Genomic DNA, 12,442 nt, shown 5'->3' with positions numbered 1-12,442 from the left:
CAGATTATCACAAACATTTAAGGGACATCCACTACTTCCCGGCGCTGAGAGTCAAAGGACCTGGGCACTGCCTGCCCTCACGGAGCTCCGGGGAGTCGGTGGGGCCTCACCCACCCAGACGAAGTAGGTAGCATTACTTCACACTTGACAGCCAGGTGCTAGAACAAAGAAACGCGTCCGGGAGTTAGGGGAGCCCTAGCGGAGCGACCCGGAGAAGGCAATGGCACCCCACTCCAGTACTCCTGCCTGGAAAATCCCATGGACGGAGGAGCCTGGTAGGCTGCAATCCATGGGGTCACTGAGGGTCGGACACGACTGAGCGACTTCACTTTCACTTTTCACTTTCATGCATTGGAGAAGGAAATGGCAACCCACTCCAGTGTTCTTGAGTGGAGAATCCCACGGACGGGGAGCCTGGTGGGCTGCCGTCTATGGGGTCATACAGAGACGGACACGACTGAAATGACTTAGCAGTAGCAGCAGCAGCGAAGAGACCCGGGTGGGTGACTTCAGTGATGGGTACCTCTCCGTACCTGGCGCCCTGCCCCGCCCCGCCCCGCCCCGCCCCGCCCCGCCCCGCCCCGCCCCGCCCCGCCCCGCCCCGCCCCGCCCCGCCCCGCCCCACCCTACCGTCTGCGCCGGAGCCCCGCCCACTCCCGGAGCCCCGCCCCTCAGCACCTCCCCCTGCGCCGGGGTCCCGCCCCCGCCCCGCCCGGAGCCCCGCCTTCCGCCTCGCAGCTCAGTCCCCGGCCCCGATTGGCTTCAGCAGGAGGCGGCGAGCCAATCCTCGCAGAATCTAACGCTCTACTCCCGGGATCACTTCCGCTGCCGGGCAGGCCGCGCTCTGTTCGCCCGGCATCGCGGAGCCGCGGAGTCAAGATGGAGGAGTACGCACGCGAGCCCTGGTGAGCCTGCCTGCCGCCTGCCCCGCTGCTGCCGCCGGCCCCGGGTCCCCGGGCCCCCGGGTCGAGGCCGCTCTCAGCCGCGGACTGGGCGGCGCCAGGGGCCGTGGGCGCCCGGACGTGAGCGGCCGGCTGGGGCCACCGGAGCTGTTCCCGGTGACCTTGCGGCGGCTCGAGGGCGCCCCGGCTCGTCTTTGTCGCCGCGACCCCTGCCCGGCGGCGTGTGGGGAGCATCCCCGCTGCCCGCTGGCGATCCTGGGCTCGTCCTTGCGTTCGCGCGTCTCGCCCTGCGAGGGGAGGCGGCGGTGTCCTGGGAGGGTCCGCGTGGCGCGGCGGCTGCGGTCCGGGCGGTGGGGAGCGGGCGGTGGAGGGGGACCCGGGCGGTGGGGACGGGGCGCCGCGCCCGGGAAAACAGGGAGAGTAGTGTGCTCTCCAAGTCGCCGACAGCGGTCCGTCCGTTCGGCGCCTAGCGAGGTCTGTCCTAGGAATGAAAGCGTGGAGGAGTCAGGCACTCACACGGTTTAAGGCTTCTGGGGTCCTGAATGACAAATCAAATCTTGTTATTTGAGTTCTTGTGCAAGAGCGGGAACCAGGGTGTTCTCCAGCTGTGTGACATTGCCTGCGCTAGCCATGCCGCTGCTTTGTGCTGTTATCCTCTCTGAAATGAGACAGAGTGTATGTGTCAGGGCCTCCCAGCTCTTTAAATCTATCTTCTCCCAAGAGAGTGGTCCCCCTTCCTTGCTGGTGCTCAGGTGTGCGGGGCTCAGCTCTGCTGTCACTTTCTCCTCGGTGTGATAAACACAGGGTGGTAGGAGGGGAAAATATTTGACTTTGTTGGGTTAAAGATTTTATGGAATATTAAATTCCCATTCTCTATTCAGTGTGTTCAGTCTCTAAGTTGTGTCTGACTCTTTGGACCCCATGAACGGCCACACACCAGGCTTCCTTGTCCTTCAGTAGCTCCTGGAGTTTGCTCAAACTCATGTCCATTGAGTCGATGATGCCATCCAACCGTCTCATCCTCTGTTGCCCCCTTCTCCGCCTGCCCTCAGGCTTTTCCAGCATCACCGGCTTTTCCAGTGAGTCAGCTCTTCACATTAGGTGGCCAAAGTATTGAAGCTTCAGCTTCAGCCCTTCCAATGGATATTCAGGGTTGATGTCTTTTAGGATTCATTGGTTTGATGATCTTGCAGTCCACGGGACTCTCAATATCAAGAGTCTTCTCCAGCACCACAATTTGAAAGCATCAATTCTTCAGCACACAGCCTTCTTTATGGTTCAACTCTCACATCTGTACATGAATACTGGAAAAACCATTGCTTTGACTATACGGACCTTTGTTGGCAAAGTGATGTCTCTGCTTTTTAATGCACTGTCTAGGTTTGTCGTAGCTTTCCTTCCAAGGAGTAAGTGTCTTTTAATTTCATGGCTCCAGTCATCATCTGCAGTGATTTTGGAGCCAAGAAAAGAAAGTCTGATACTGTTTCTACTTTTCCCTCATCTGTTTGATGGGACCGGATGCCATGCTCTTGTTAGTTTTTTGAACATGGAGTTTTAAGACAGGCTTTTCACTCTCTCACCTTCATCAGGAGGCTCTTTAGTCCCGTCCTAAGTATGTCATAGGTACTTCATCATCTTACTCTTTAATCACGTGTTCTCAGAAGCCCTTGGCCTGTGGTAGAAAGAACTTGGGGGTTTTGGAGTACTACATTTTTTGTATTTAAATTGATTCTATCAATACCTGTATGATCTTGCTCCAAGTGCTTAATCTCTTAGCCTCTGTTCATCTGTAAAATGGAGAGGAAACAGAAATATTCTTTTGCAAAGTTAAAAGATTAGGCACTCTATAAGGGCCTCCCTGGTAACTCAGATGGTAAAGAATCTGCCTGCAATGCAGGAGACCTAGGTTCAATCCCTGGGTTGGAAAGATCCCCTGGAGTAGGAAATGGCAACCCACTCCAGTATTCTTGCCTGGAAAATCCCATGGACAGAGAAGCCTGGTGGGTTGCAGTCCATGGCATTGCAAAAAGTTGGACATGACTGAGCAACTAACACTTCACTTCATAAGAAAATAGGCTGGCTTTCTTGAAAGTAAGGTTATTTGCATTATAAACTGCCCAAACCATTTATTGCGCACTCAGTCTTATCTGACTCCTTGCGTCCCCATCCCCATAGACTTTAGCCCGCCAGACTCCTCTGTCCATGGAATTCTCCAGGCAAGAATACTGGAGTACGTTGCCAGTAGATCTTCAGGGGATCTTCCCGACTCAGAGATTGAACCTGTGTCTTTATCACTGAGCCCCCAGGAAGCCCACCATATTGGATATTTAAAAAATGTTAACTTTTAATCTTGTGAATCATTATTGGTCCCTGTTGCCCTGTGTTTGCCTGGCATTTATATTTAGGGTCTGGGTTCAACTTTGCTTTTGTGCATCTGGCACATCCCTGAGGGAACACTGATTTCCGCAGACATGGTTCAGAAGCTGTTGCCATCCTGCGTTTGTTTTAGACATCATCTTGTGCAATACTGTGGCTGCTCTCTGATCTGAATCCTGCTGCTTTTTACTGATTTTTTAAATGCTCATTTCCGTTCTGATTATAGGATCGTTAACCTTTTAAAGTTAGTGACTCTCCCTTGTCTTTTTTTTTTTTTTTTCCTTTGCTGCACCAAGTAGCTTATGGGATCTTACTTCCCCAACCAGGGATCAAACTTGGGGCCTCAGCAGTGAAAGCACCAAGTCTTAACCTCTGGACCACCAGGGAATTCACCTCTGTTAGTGTTTCTACCATTTTGAGGACAACGTCCTAACCCTTTTTAGTCTCAGAGCTTCTCCATCTTTCAGCGGGAAGCCAGGTTGCCCAGGGCTGTGCTGACTTAGGCTCTGATTAGTGGGTTGTGGGTGGAACCTGCCCAGAGTCTGCATCTGCTGATTTTGCTTTCAGGCTCGTTACAGGAAGCCTGGGGTAGCCAGCCCAGAAGCATCAGGCTGACAGTTGGATATCTGTCACATGAGGTGGTCATTCTGTACCAGCCTCTGATTTGTATTAGGCTTGGAGAGGACAAGGTGTTTCAGCTTCAGGATTTTGTATTTCTATCTGGCAATGTCAGAAATTATTCAGATTCTTCAGCAGCAGTGATGCACTAAACTCACATGTTTACTTGAGCAGGTGGATTGCCCACTTCACCCTTGAGATTAGAAAAGACATTTATGAACTGGATTATTCACCGACTTGTTTTTTTTTTTGGCCATGCCTTGCAGAATCTTAGTTCCCCAACCAGGGATGGAACCCGGGGCCATCACAGTGAAAACCACAGTGAAAACACTGAGTCCTAACCACCAACCACCAGGGGATTCCCATTCACAGACTAAGTTTTTAGTAAGCCAGATTCCTGGAATATTAGTTCTGTTCCACTGATCAAATTAATCAGATGTCACTGTGCTGCATGAGTTAGGTAGCTGCATTTGGAGACCAGGTTTACAAATTTAACCTCTAACAATCAGATATTAGAGGTTACCAATGTGTTAAGTGGATCTGATACAAACTAAAGTTCCAAGTGCTAACGTGGACTCAGTAAACCTGAAAAGAAGTTTTAAAATTTAAATATTAAATAGTGTGTCTTCCTCTGCACTTGTTGAAGCCTTATTCTTTGTGTCTCAGCTTTAAATTTTGCTCCTTCTGGAGAGCTTAGCTTGATGGTGAGGCAGTTGGGTCACCGTTTGGTTACAGTGTAATTTCCTAACGCTTGTTAATTGGCTTTGCACCCTGCCAGCTTAGGGTAGATGCACCAGCAGTTGAGTGAGTGAGTGAGCGCTGTGAACAGTAGGGAGCTGAAACCGGTTCCCTCCCTCAGCTTAGAGGACTTGGGCGGAGCAGCTCTGTCTTCGATCCTTCTCGTGGGCCAGCCGGTTGGTGGCCGTGCGCCCTGCGCTGGAATCTGGTGTGTCCCTGGTCAGCAGGGGGTCTGTGGCTTGTAAATGAGAACCGTGCTCATCTTGTATCCTTTCTCCTTCCTGTTCGCAGCCCCTGGCGCATCGTTGACGACTGCGGTGGGGCCTTTACAATGGGAACCATAGGCGGTGGGATCTTCCAGGCAATCAAAGGCTTCCGCAATTCTCCAGTGGTAAGTGGGTGACCAGTCTCATGTTACCATCACGTGATTGCTATTTGCTAATATCACTTGGGCCTGTCAGTGCGTTGGAAACATGTTATTCTCCTAATACATCTCCTTTTGTTTCCTTACAGGGAGTAAACCACAGACTACGAGGGAGTTTGACAGCTATTAAAACCAGGGCTCCGCAGTTGGGAGGTAAGCAGAGTGTTGCTGTTTGAACTCCAAACGCTTTTTTCCCTGTTTTTTTTTTTTTTCTGAGGATGAAGCTCTGTTTTTTTATTTTTTTTCCCTTTTCTTTTGTAGATTTTACGAGTTAGTGATTTTAGTTAGGTCTAAATAACTGCTTCTCCCATTCTGAGGGGTCTTGGTTTATGATTTATCTTAACTTAAATTGTTGCATCCAGGTGGCACTCTGCTCTTCAGAAGCTTGGTGGTGTTCTGTTTCTGTTTGTCTTTGTTTTGTTTTCCCCTCTTATCCAGAAGGAAGACGGTGTGTCCACAGCTTAAGTCTGTGAGTCTGGAGTGATCGTGTCTAGGGTAGCGTGAAGCTGATGAGGGTATGAGTGGAAGGCTGGGTTCACGAGAGCTTGATGGCGCTGGTGGGGCTCCTCCCCAAAGGTAGCTTTTTGGATGTCTGTGCAGAAGTGGAGGAGATGATGTTCATCGCGTTCTTTAAGCTTGGTTACTCAGAAACTGGGAGGAGAGAGGGCAGGAAAGCTGGAAGCTTATGTTCGTTTACAGAGACGCCGTCAGGCTGAAGGGACCACGTTCAGCACGAAAGAGGAGCCAGCACCAAGCCTCCCCTCAGTCTGTGCAGCAGAGGAGATGGTCTCTCTTTCACTCTGTTTTTATAGCGTTTTTTCTCTTTAGAAGGTGGTAGCTGGCCTGTGTTGTTTACTGAGTGCTTGTCATGTGCTGAACTCTCCAAGTGTTCTCTTATTTTATTTAGCCCTCACAGCAACACAGAGGGTAAGTAATGTTACTCTGTCTTCCAATGGAGGAAATGGAGGCTCCAAGGTTGAAGTGATGGTGTATCTGTTTCCTGTTCTTCCCCCTGTGATAGTTGGACACCTTGGAGAGTACATTGACTCATTCTCCTCTGGTCTAATGGTTCCCACGCTGTTCAGGGGTGATAAGTGGTGAACAAGCACACACCCCAGCCGACCTTCAGTAAACGCAGAGGTCCTACGGGCGTTGACAGGGGTCTTGAGAGGCTGCTTCCATCACATGCGTTCTCAGTGAACAAAAGACCAGGTGACTGTCACAGACAGGATCAACCTGAGGACGTGTGACAGCTGAACATGTGGTGGGACTGGAAACGGACATAAACACTGAGGAAACCTGACTTTAGTACGGACATCAGTTAATAATGTACAGTGTTCGGGGCTTCCCTGGTGGTCCAGTGGTTAGGGATCTGCCTTGCAGTGCAGGGGGCGTGGACTCAGTCCCTGGTCAGGGATGCATGGGGCAGCTGAGCCCGTGTGTGTACCTAGAGCCCAGACTGCAACAGGAGAAGCTGCCACAGGGAGACCCCCGCCCACAGCAGCTAGAGAGGAGCCCCCCACACACGGCAGCTAGAGAGGGGCCCCACACACACGGCAGCTAGAGAGGGGCCCCCACAACTAGAGAAAGCCCTCACCCAGCGAAGAAGACCCCGTGCAGCCAAAAATGAATTAACTAAAAAACATTTAAAATAAATACAAATACCGGGATGGCACTTGGAATTTAATTCAGGGAGTACAGACTGAGCTCTTCCAGTCGAGCTCCTGGAAAGGGCAGCGTGGGAAAGCCATAGTTGTGTCCTGAAAGGTCTTCTGTTTCCAGAGCGGAACCGAGATGTTTTGACACGTCCCCATTCTTCCAGCCCATCTGCGCACCTGGACTCGCCCCGAGTGTAGTCAGCCCTTCCTTCCCGTTGAGAACAGGACTTGGAAGTACTTCCAAGTACGATGCTGGACCCTAGCATCGTTGCTGTGGGCTGCAGCCGTTCCCAGGCCTTCTTAGGAGCGTCCTGTGTATTTACATATATACACGTGGACCCTCTGACCACATACGTACGCACTCACGTTTAGATCTGTTTTCTGTATATCTGTCTGTGTTGGAAATCGGGTTCACAGTGATAGCCCTGATTGCAGTCCAGGCCTGCAGAGTCCTTCTCCTTTCTCCTCTCTCTTACTACAATTTAAAAAGTAAGAAAAACGACCTGAGGAGCCCTCGTGCTGGGATCCTGCACCCTCTGAAACCTCTGGACGCGGGGGTGGGCTGACCAGGGCCAGGGTCAGACTGCCCGACACCCTTCCACATGGGCACACGGACCCCCGTGCCTGGGAGTGCCCCTCGCGTGGACCCTGCTCACCTGCTCTGGCCGCGGCTGCCCTCTCAGGCCCCCGTCTGCGTGGACCAGTCTCCACTCTAGTCAGCCCCTGGCTCACTCCGGCAGGCATCCTTGGGGTGGGAGGTTCAGACCTTGAGGAGGAGTGGAGTGGGCGGGCCTTGTCTGAGTGTGGCCAGGTGACTGACATGCCTGGGCGTCATCTCTCGCAGGGCAGGGCCCCCTGAGCTGGAAGGGGTGACTCAGTCCTGTCGTCTGGGGTGTCTGGTGCAGGGCCAGCGGTGAGCAGGCTGTTGCTCAGCTGACTGGTGGTAGCGTGCAGGGGAGAACAGAGGTCTGCTGATCAGGCTCAGACCCTGTCCCTGGTCAGCACACCCCTGCATCCGGAGGTTTCAGAGGGTGCAAGATCCCAGCACGAGGGCTCCTCAGGTTGTTTTTCTTACTTTTTACATTGTAGTAAGTACAAGAGCCCTTTCTGTGGAGTGCACGCTGTGTGCTCATGTTAGAAGATTTGCAAAGTGAAGCACAAAGAAGTTGGATCGCCCGTTACCATCTGCGCCGGAGGCGCTGGCAGGAGGCCTCGGTGTCCCCTCCTGCATTCTGTGTGAGGCGCTGGCAGAGGAGGCCGCGGTGTCCCCTCCTGCATTCTGTGTGCAGTTGGATGGCGCTGGCAGTGGAGGCCGAGGTGTCCCCTCCTGCATTCTGTGTGCAGTTGGATGGCCCGTTACCATCTGCGCCCGAGGCGCTGGCAGTGGAGGCCGCGGTGTCCCCTCCCGCATTCTGTGTGCACGTCCACGCTCGCGCCTGCGCTACTTGTCACTTTACGGACTAGTCACCGTCTAGGGAGACTTTCAGTGTGAAGTGGTCTGACGACTGAGGGTTGCTTTCAGCTTCGTGCTAGAGGAGTAAAGGGTGGAAAGGAGTGGGGAAGGCAGTCTCCATCCCTCGCAGCTCCATAATTCTCACCACTCGCGTTGCCCTTTGCTCTGGGTGTGTCCTGACTCGCGCCCGTGACACAGTGCAGAGGGCCTGGGCGTCTTCTGTGCTCTCTCTGCTGATTTTCACAGAGCAGGTGCTTGGTGGCTCTGACTGAAGAGAAGGAAGAGATGAAAGGGGAAGCTGTATCAAAGGACGGAAGGCGGGCGCACACGCTCTGCCAAAGTGGCTCTGAGTGCAGAGCCCGGTCTGCTGAGGCTTCGGGCCGTGGCTGCTCACTGATACAGCCCGAGCTTTATTAAAAAGACCAGCATTCTGACTCTTGTTCAGTCCTTAGTTAGAGTGCGAGAATTCTAATATAGTGAGTGTTGTTATTTAAGCTTGTTTTTGACTATAAAGTTTAAAATGTAAGATTAGAACAATGAAATGTGTTTTGTTTCTTTATAAACAGGTAGCTTCGCGGTTTGGGGAGGCCTGTTTTCCATGATTGACTGCAGTATGGTTCAGGTCCGAGGGAAGGAAGACCCCTGGAACTCCATCACAAGCGGTGCCTTAACCGGAGCCATCCTGGCAGCAAGAAGTAAGATGCGTGTGTGGGGGGTGGCCATCTGACCCCGGCACGCCTGTAGTAGCTGAACCGAGCCTTGTGTCAGTCGGTTTAGTGTGGGTGCAAGTGTGAGCTGGGGAAAGTGGAAGGATCTGTTACTTGGAATGCTGAGCGTGCGAGCACCTGGGGCTCCGACCAGTAACCGCCGTGGTCAGAGCTGCTCACGGTCTAGTTCCCCACTGACCAGCTGTGACCGGGCCTCTCCCTCCTCAGTCTGCAATGAGTCATGGACCTGCCGCACAGCATTGTTAGGAGCGTAGAGCACAGAACCTTCCGGGTCCCTGGGGTTAGAGCAACCCGGAACTCCTCTGGGCCTGGGGGGTGGGCGGGGTCACCAGGTGGCGAGTGTGTGCACATCGTGGGTTGTGACGCCTCTGTCACAAGCCTCAACTCTACCGTCCCACCCAAGAGCCACTGCAGACCACACGTGAGCGCACGTGCACGTTGTCCCAGTAAAACTCTATTTGTATAAGCAGGCCGCGAGCTGGGTTTCGCCTGTGGACAGGTCTGTCCATCAGTGTGCCTGATGTTAACCTGGATCTCTGTCTCTCCCCTCACCAATGCCCTCAGACGGGCCAGTGGCCATGGTCGGGTCGGCTGCCGTGGGTGGCGTTCTCCTGGCTCTCATCGAAGGGGCTGGCATCTTGTTGACACGCTTTGCGTCTGCACAGTTTCCCAACGGTGAGTCATCTCTCTGTTAGCACACAGCTCAGGCATTTGGAATGACACAGATTCTGCCTGCTAAAATGTGGCCGGTTGAGCTCCACACATTACGTTGCGTGTGCTGAGCTTGGCGAGGATTGTGGGCGCAGGGGCAGTTCTGTTTGCAAAGGTCAGTGTGGGCGCAGTGCGCTGTTTGTGTTCAGAGGAGCACGGTGCTCGCCGAGATGGCGGATGGCCTGCCCTGATCCTGTTCATAGTTCCCGGGCCTTGTCAGCGCTCGTCTGCTTCTTGTAAGAAATTGCTGCTCATTTTAGAGCTGCGTGGAGGAGGTCCTTCAGCTGTGAGAGGGGCACGGTGGTCAGTCTGTGTCCTGTGCTGTGTGTGTGCGTGCCTGTGTGCGCTGGCCACCAGCGGCAGTGGGCACGAGGGTCTGGCACATGCTCAGATGAGTGAGGCGAGACCTGGGGGTGGTGCTTCTCGAGGGCAGGTGACCCCTGGTTGGGGGCTCGCTCTGGAGCCGGCAGGGAGAGCTGTTGAAGTTGGCAGTGTGGCATGCTGCTGCCTGCCTCTCCTGTCCAGCGCCGGGGAGCGTGGAAGGCTGGGCAGTCAGCTGGGCCACCAGCACCCATGACGTGGCCAGGCGGGGTCTGCTCTGCAGTCAACATGCGCAGGTTCTTGGGAATTAGAAAACTCGAGCAGTCTAAACAGGAATATTCCTTGACGTCGTAAGGCAGCAGAAAGACACAGGATCATTGGGTGGGGGTGGGAGTTGAAAGTTATTTTTGGAGCTCAGAAAATATTTGGCACAGAGCTCAGAGCTGGTCACAGCTTCCTCGGTTCGGTTTCCCTGATGCGGGGTCTTCTGGGGCAGCGTTGCTCCCAGAGGCCTGCTCAGCGCGCCAGTGGGTGACCCAGGCGGCCCTGGCTTCGCGCCTCCCTTCTGTTTTCACCATCGCTTCTAAATACTCTACTGTGATTTTGCTTTTGCTTTTCAGTTTGACGCTTTAGTGTGAAAGATTTCGCATAAAACATCAGAAAAGTTGCATATTTTCAGGAATTCGGAAATTGACATAAGGAGATGTCAGTCACACCATCTTGTGGGATCTAGCCTTGTTTCCTTGGCTTTAGGCTTCTGTCCTCAGAAGGAATAGCTGAAGGAAATGCTTTTGATCTTAGACCCAGATGTTTCCAAAAAGCTTTGTGGGGGCGGAAGTATTAGGAAAGTTAATTGTGTGTTTCCAATTAACTTACATGAAAAAATTCTTAAAAAATAAAACTATCCAAATGGTAACAAGGATTATTTGGGGTTTATCTTTTTCACCCAGTGTCTCTTTCAGCTTTCTGGAATGAACAGATATTTTAGAGTGAAGAAAAGCAATCACTGGAGTGAACGGAGCTCTGGAAAGAGCCCTCTTTCCCCCTGGCCTCTTCCTCCCGCCCTTCAGTTTGCTCTCGTTTCCCAGGGGAAGTGGGGTGATGGCCACTGCTACAGGCTTTCTTTTAATGAGCCATGTTCTTCCTCGGGTCAGGGAGGCAGCACCAGCTGCTGTGCTTGGCATCTGTGTAAGCTCGGGGCGGGCCTGTCTTCCCATTGCAGAACCTGCTTCTTACATTCGTCATTGTATAGATTGTATTACTGAGTTCTCTTGAAAAATGACTGAGGTACTTAAACTTCGTGAAAATAATTTTAAATAGCTACTGAAAAGTATGTCAGGAGGTGAGAGATTGGTGCGGTCTTGATGCGGCGGCTCGCTCAGCAGTTGCTTTAAGCTGGCGTGCTGCCCTTGCTGTCGTTAGTCCATCTGACTGTGCGGAGCGTGTAGGGCCGTCTATCGGGTGTGGGGTGGGGGGCTGCCTATGCTGACACCAAGGAGGCGGTCTCGTGGGAGTCGAGCAGCCCCACAAACGTTCGATTACAGCTCGAACGTAGCAGGATTTCTTTTTGAGTTGATTGATTTGCTCGCTACAGAGACTTGTTCCTTCAAACTACATAGTATTTAGGTGGCGTTTAAATTCTCTCTGAACTGCAGGTCCTCCGTTTGCTGAAGACCCCTCCCAGTTGCCTTCCGCCCAGTTACCAGCCTCGCCCTTCGGGGAGTATCGGCAGTACCAGTAGGACTTCCCTCCCGGACTTCTACAGAGTGAGCTCAGTCTAAGGAAGGGTGTCAGAAGACCAGGTTCAGTCTGGTTATAAAACCGCAGGGGGGACAGCTGTGGCCAAACAGGCTGTGAAGAGACTTTCAGCACCTTTTTCTATTTAAAGGAACATGGTCGGGGTGGCGGGTGGGGTGGGGTGGGAATCTTAAAAGATAATACATTTATTTATTCACACTTGGATTGCATTTGTGATCGAAATAAATGTCTAAAATCCTTAGAAGGAAATACAGTGAGTGCTTAGAAGATGAAGGACCGCACGGCAGACAGCCACAAAGCGTGACTTTCCTCGGGGGCTTCTCGGCCTGGCTTTGCTCTGTTAGTCAAATAATAAAAAATGCCTGGAGGTTGCTCTCTCTTTTAGGATGAGTTGTAGACTTCTACTTTTCATCCTCAAATTCCGACAAGGCAGACTCCACTGAAGACGGCACGAGGCGCGGTGGCCTGTGGGTCGGTGCACAGCGCGCACCGCCCGGCTGGCGCCGCTCGGCCTTCCCTCTGCGGGTGCAGCTGCGTCCTGGTTCACGGGTGTTGGCGGCAAGACGCGAACTCTTCGCCTTCGAGGCTGCTGGGTCTCGATTCTTAATCATCAGCAAAGCTTCCTTCCCGTAAATCCAGCTCTGTGTCAGAGGTTCACGGAGCAGCTGACAGCGCTGGAGAAGTCTGATGTTTGTTGCTGGAAAGTTTATAAAGTCCAGGTGGTTTTTAGTGTGTTACAAGTCCTTGAAGCTGAT

General features: G+C 52.7%; 1 protein-coding gene across 1 annotated transcript; it reads left to right on the top strand.

The window, feature by feature from the left end:
- Positions 1-776: 776 nt before the first annotated feature.
- TIMM17A (translocase of inner mitochondrial membrane 17A) lies at positions 777-12,071 on the top strand. Its single transcript, XM_061383762.1, has 6 exons — positions 777-905; positions 4,926-5,025; positions 5,148-5,211; positions 8,736-8,864; positions 9,462-9,572; positions 11,585-12,071. Exons 1-6 carry the CDS (start codon positions 880-882, stop codon positions 11,668-11,670), a joined length of 516 nt encoding a protein of 171 aa, XP_061239746.1. The 5' UTR covers positions 777-879; the 3' UTR covers positions 11,671-12,071.
- The last annotated feature ends 371 nt before the right edge of the window (positions 12,072-12,442 follow it).

Source organism: Bos javanicus, chromosome 16 (genome assembly GCF_032452875.1).
Source record: "Bos javanicus breed banteng chromosome 16, ARS-OSU_banteng_1.0, whole genome shotgun sequence".
Lineage (NCBI taxonomy): Eukaryota > Metazoa > Chordata > Mammalia > Artiodactyla > Bovidae > Bos > Bos javanicus.
The sequence above is the reverse complement of the archived record's forward strand: the minus strand, read 5'-3'. Positions and strand labels throughout refer to the sequence as shown.

Bases quoted from the DNA above. Each gene is read 5' to 3' on its own strand.
- TIMM17A (XM_061383762.1), top strand. From the start codon at position 880: ATGGAGGAGTACGCACGCGAGCCCTG. The intron at 5,026-5,147 runs GTAAGTGGGTGA...GTTTCCTTACAG, and splicing joins GCTTCCGCAATTCTCCAGTG to GGAGTAAACCACAGACTACG. The intron at 9,573-11,584 runs GTGAGTCATCTC...TCTGAACTGCAG, and splicing joins GTCTGCACAGTTTCCCAACG to GTCCTCCGTTTGCTGAAGAC.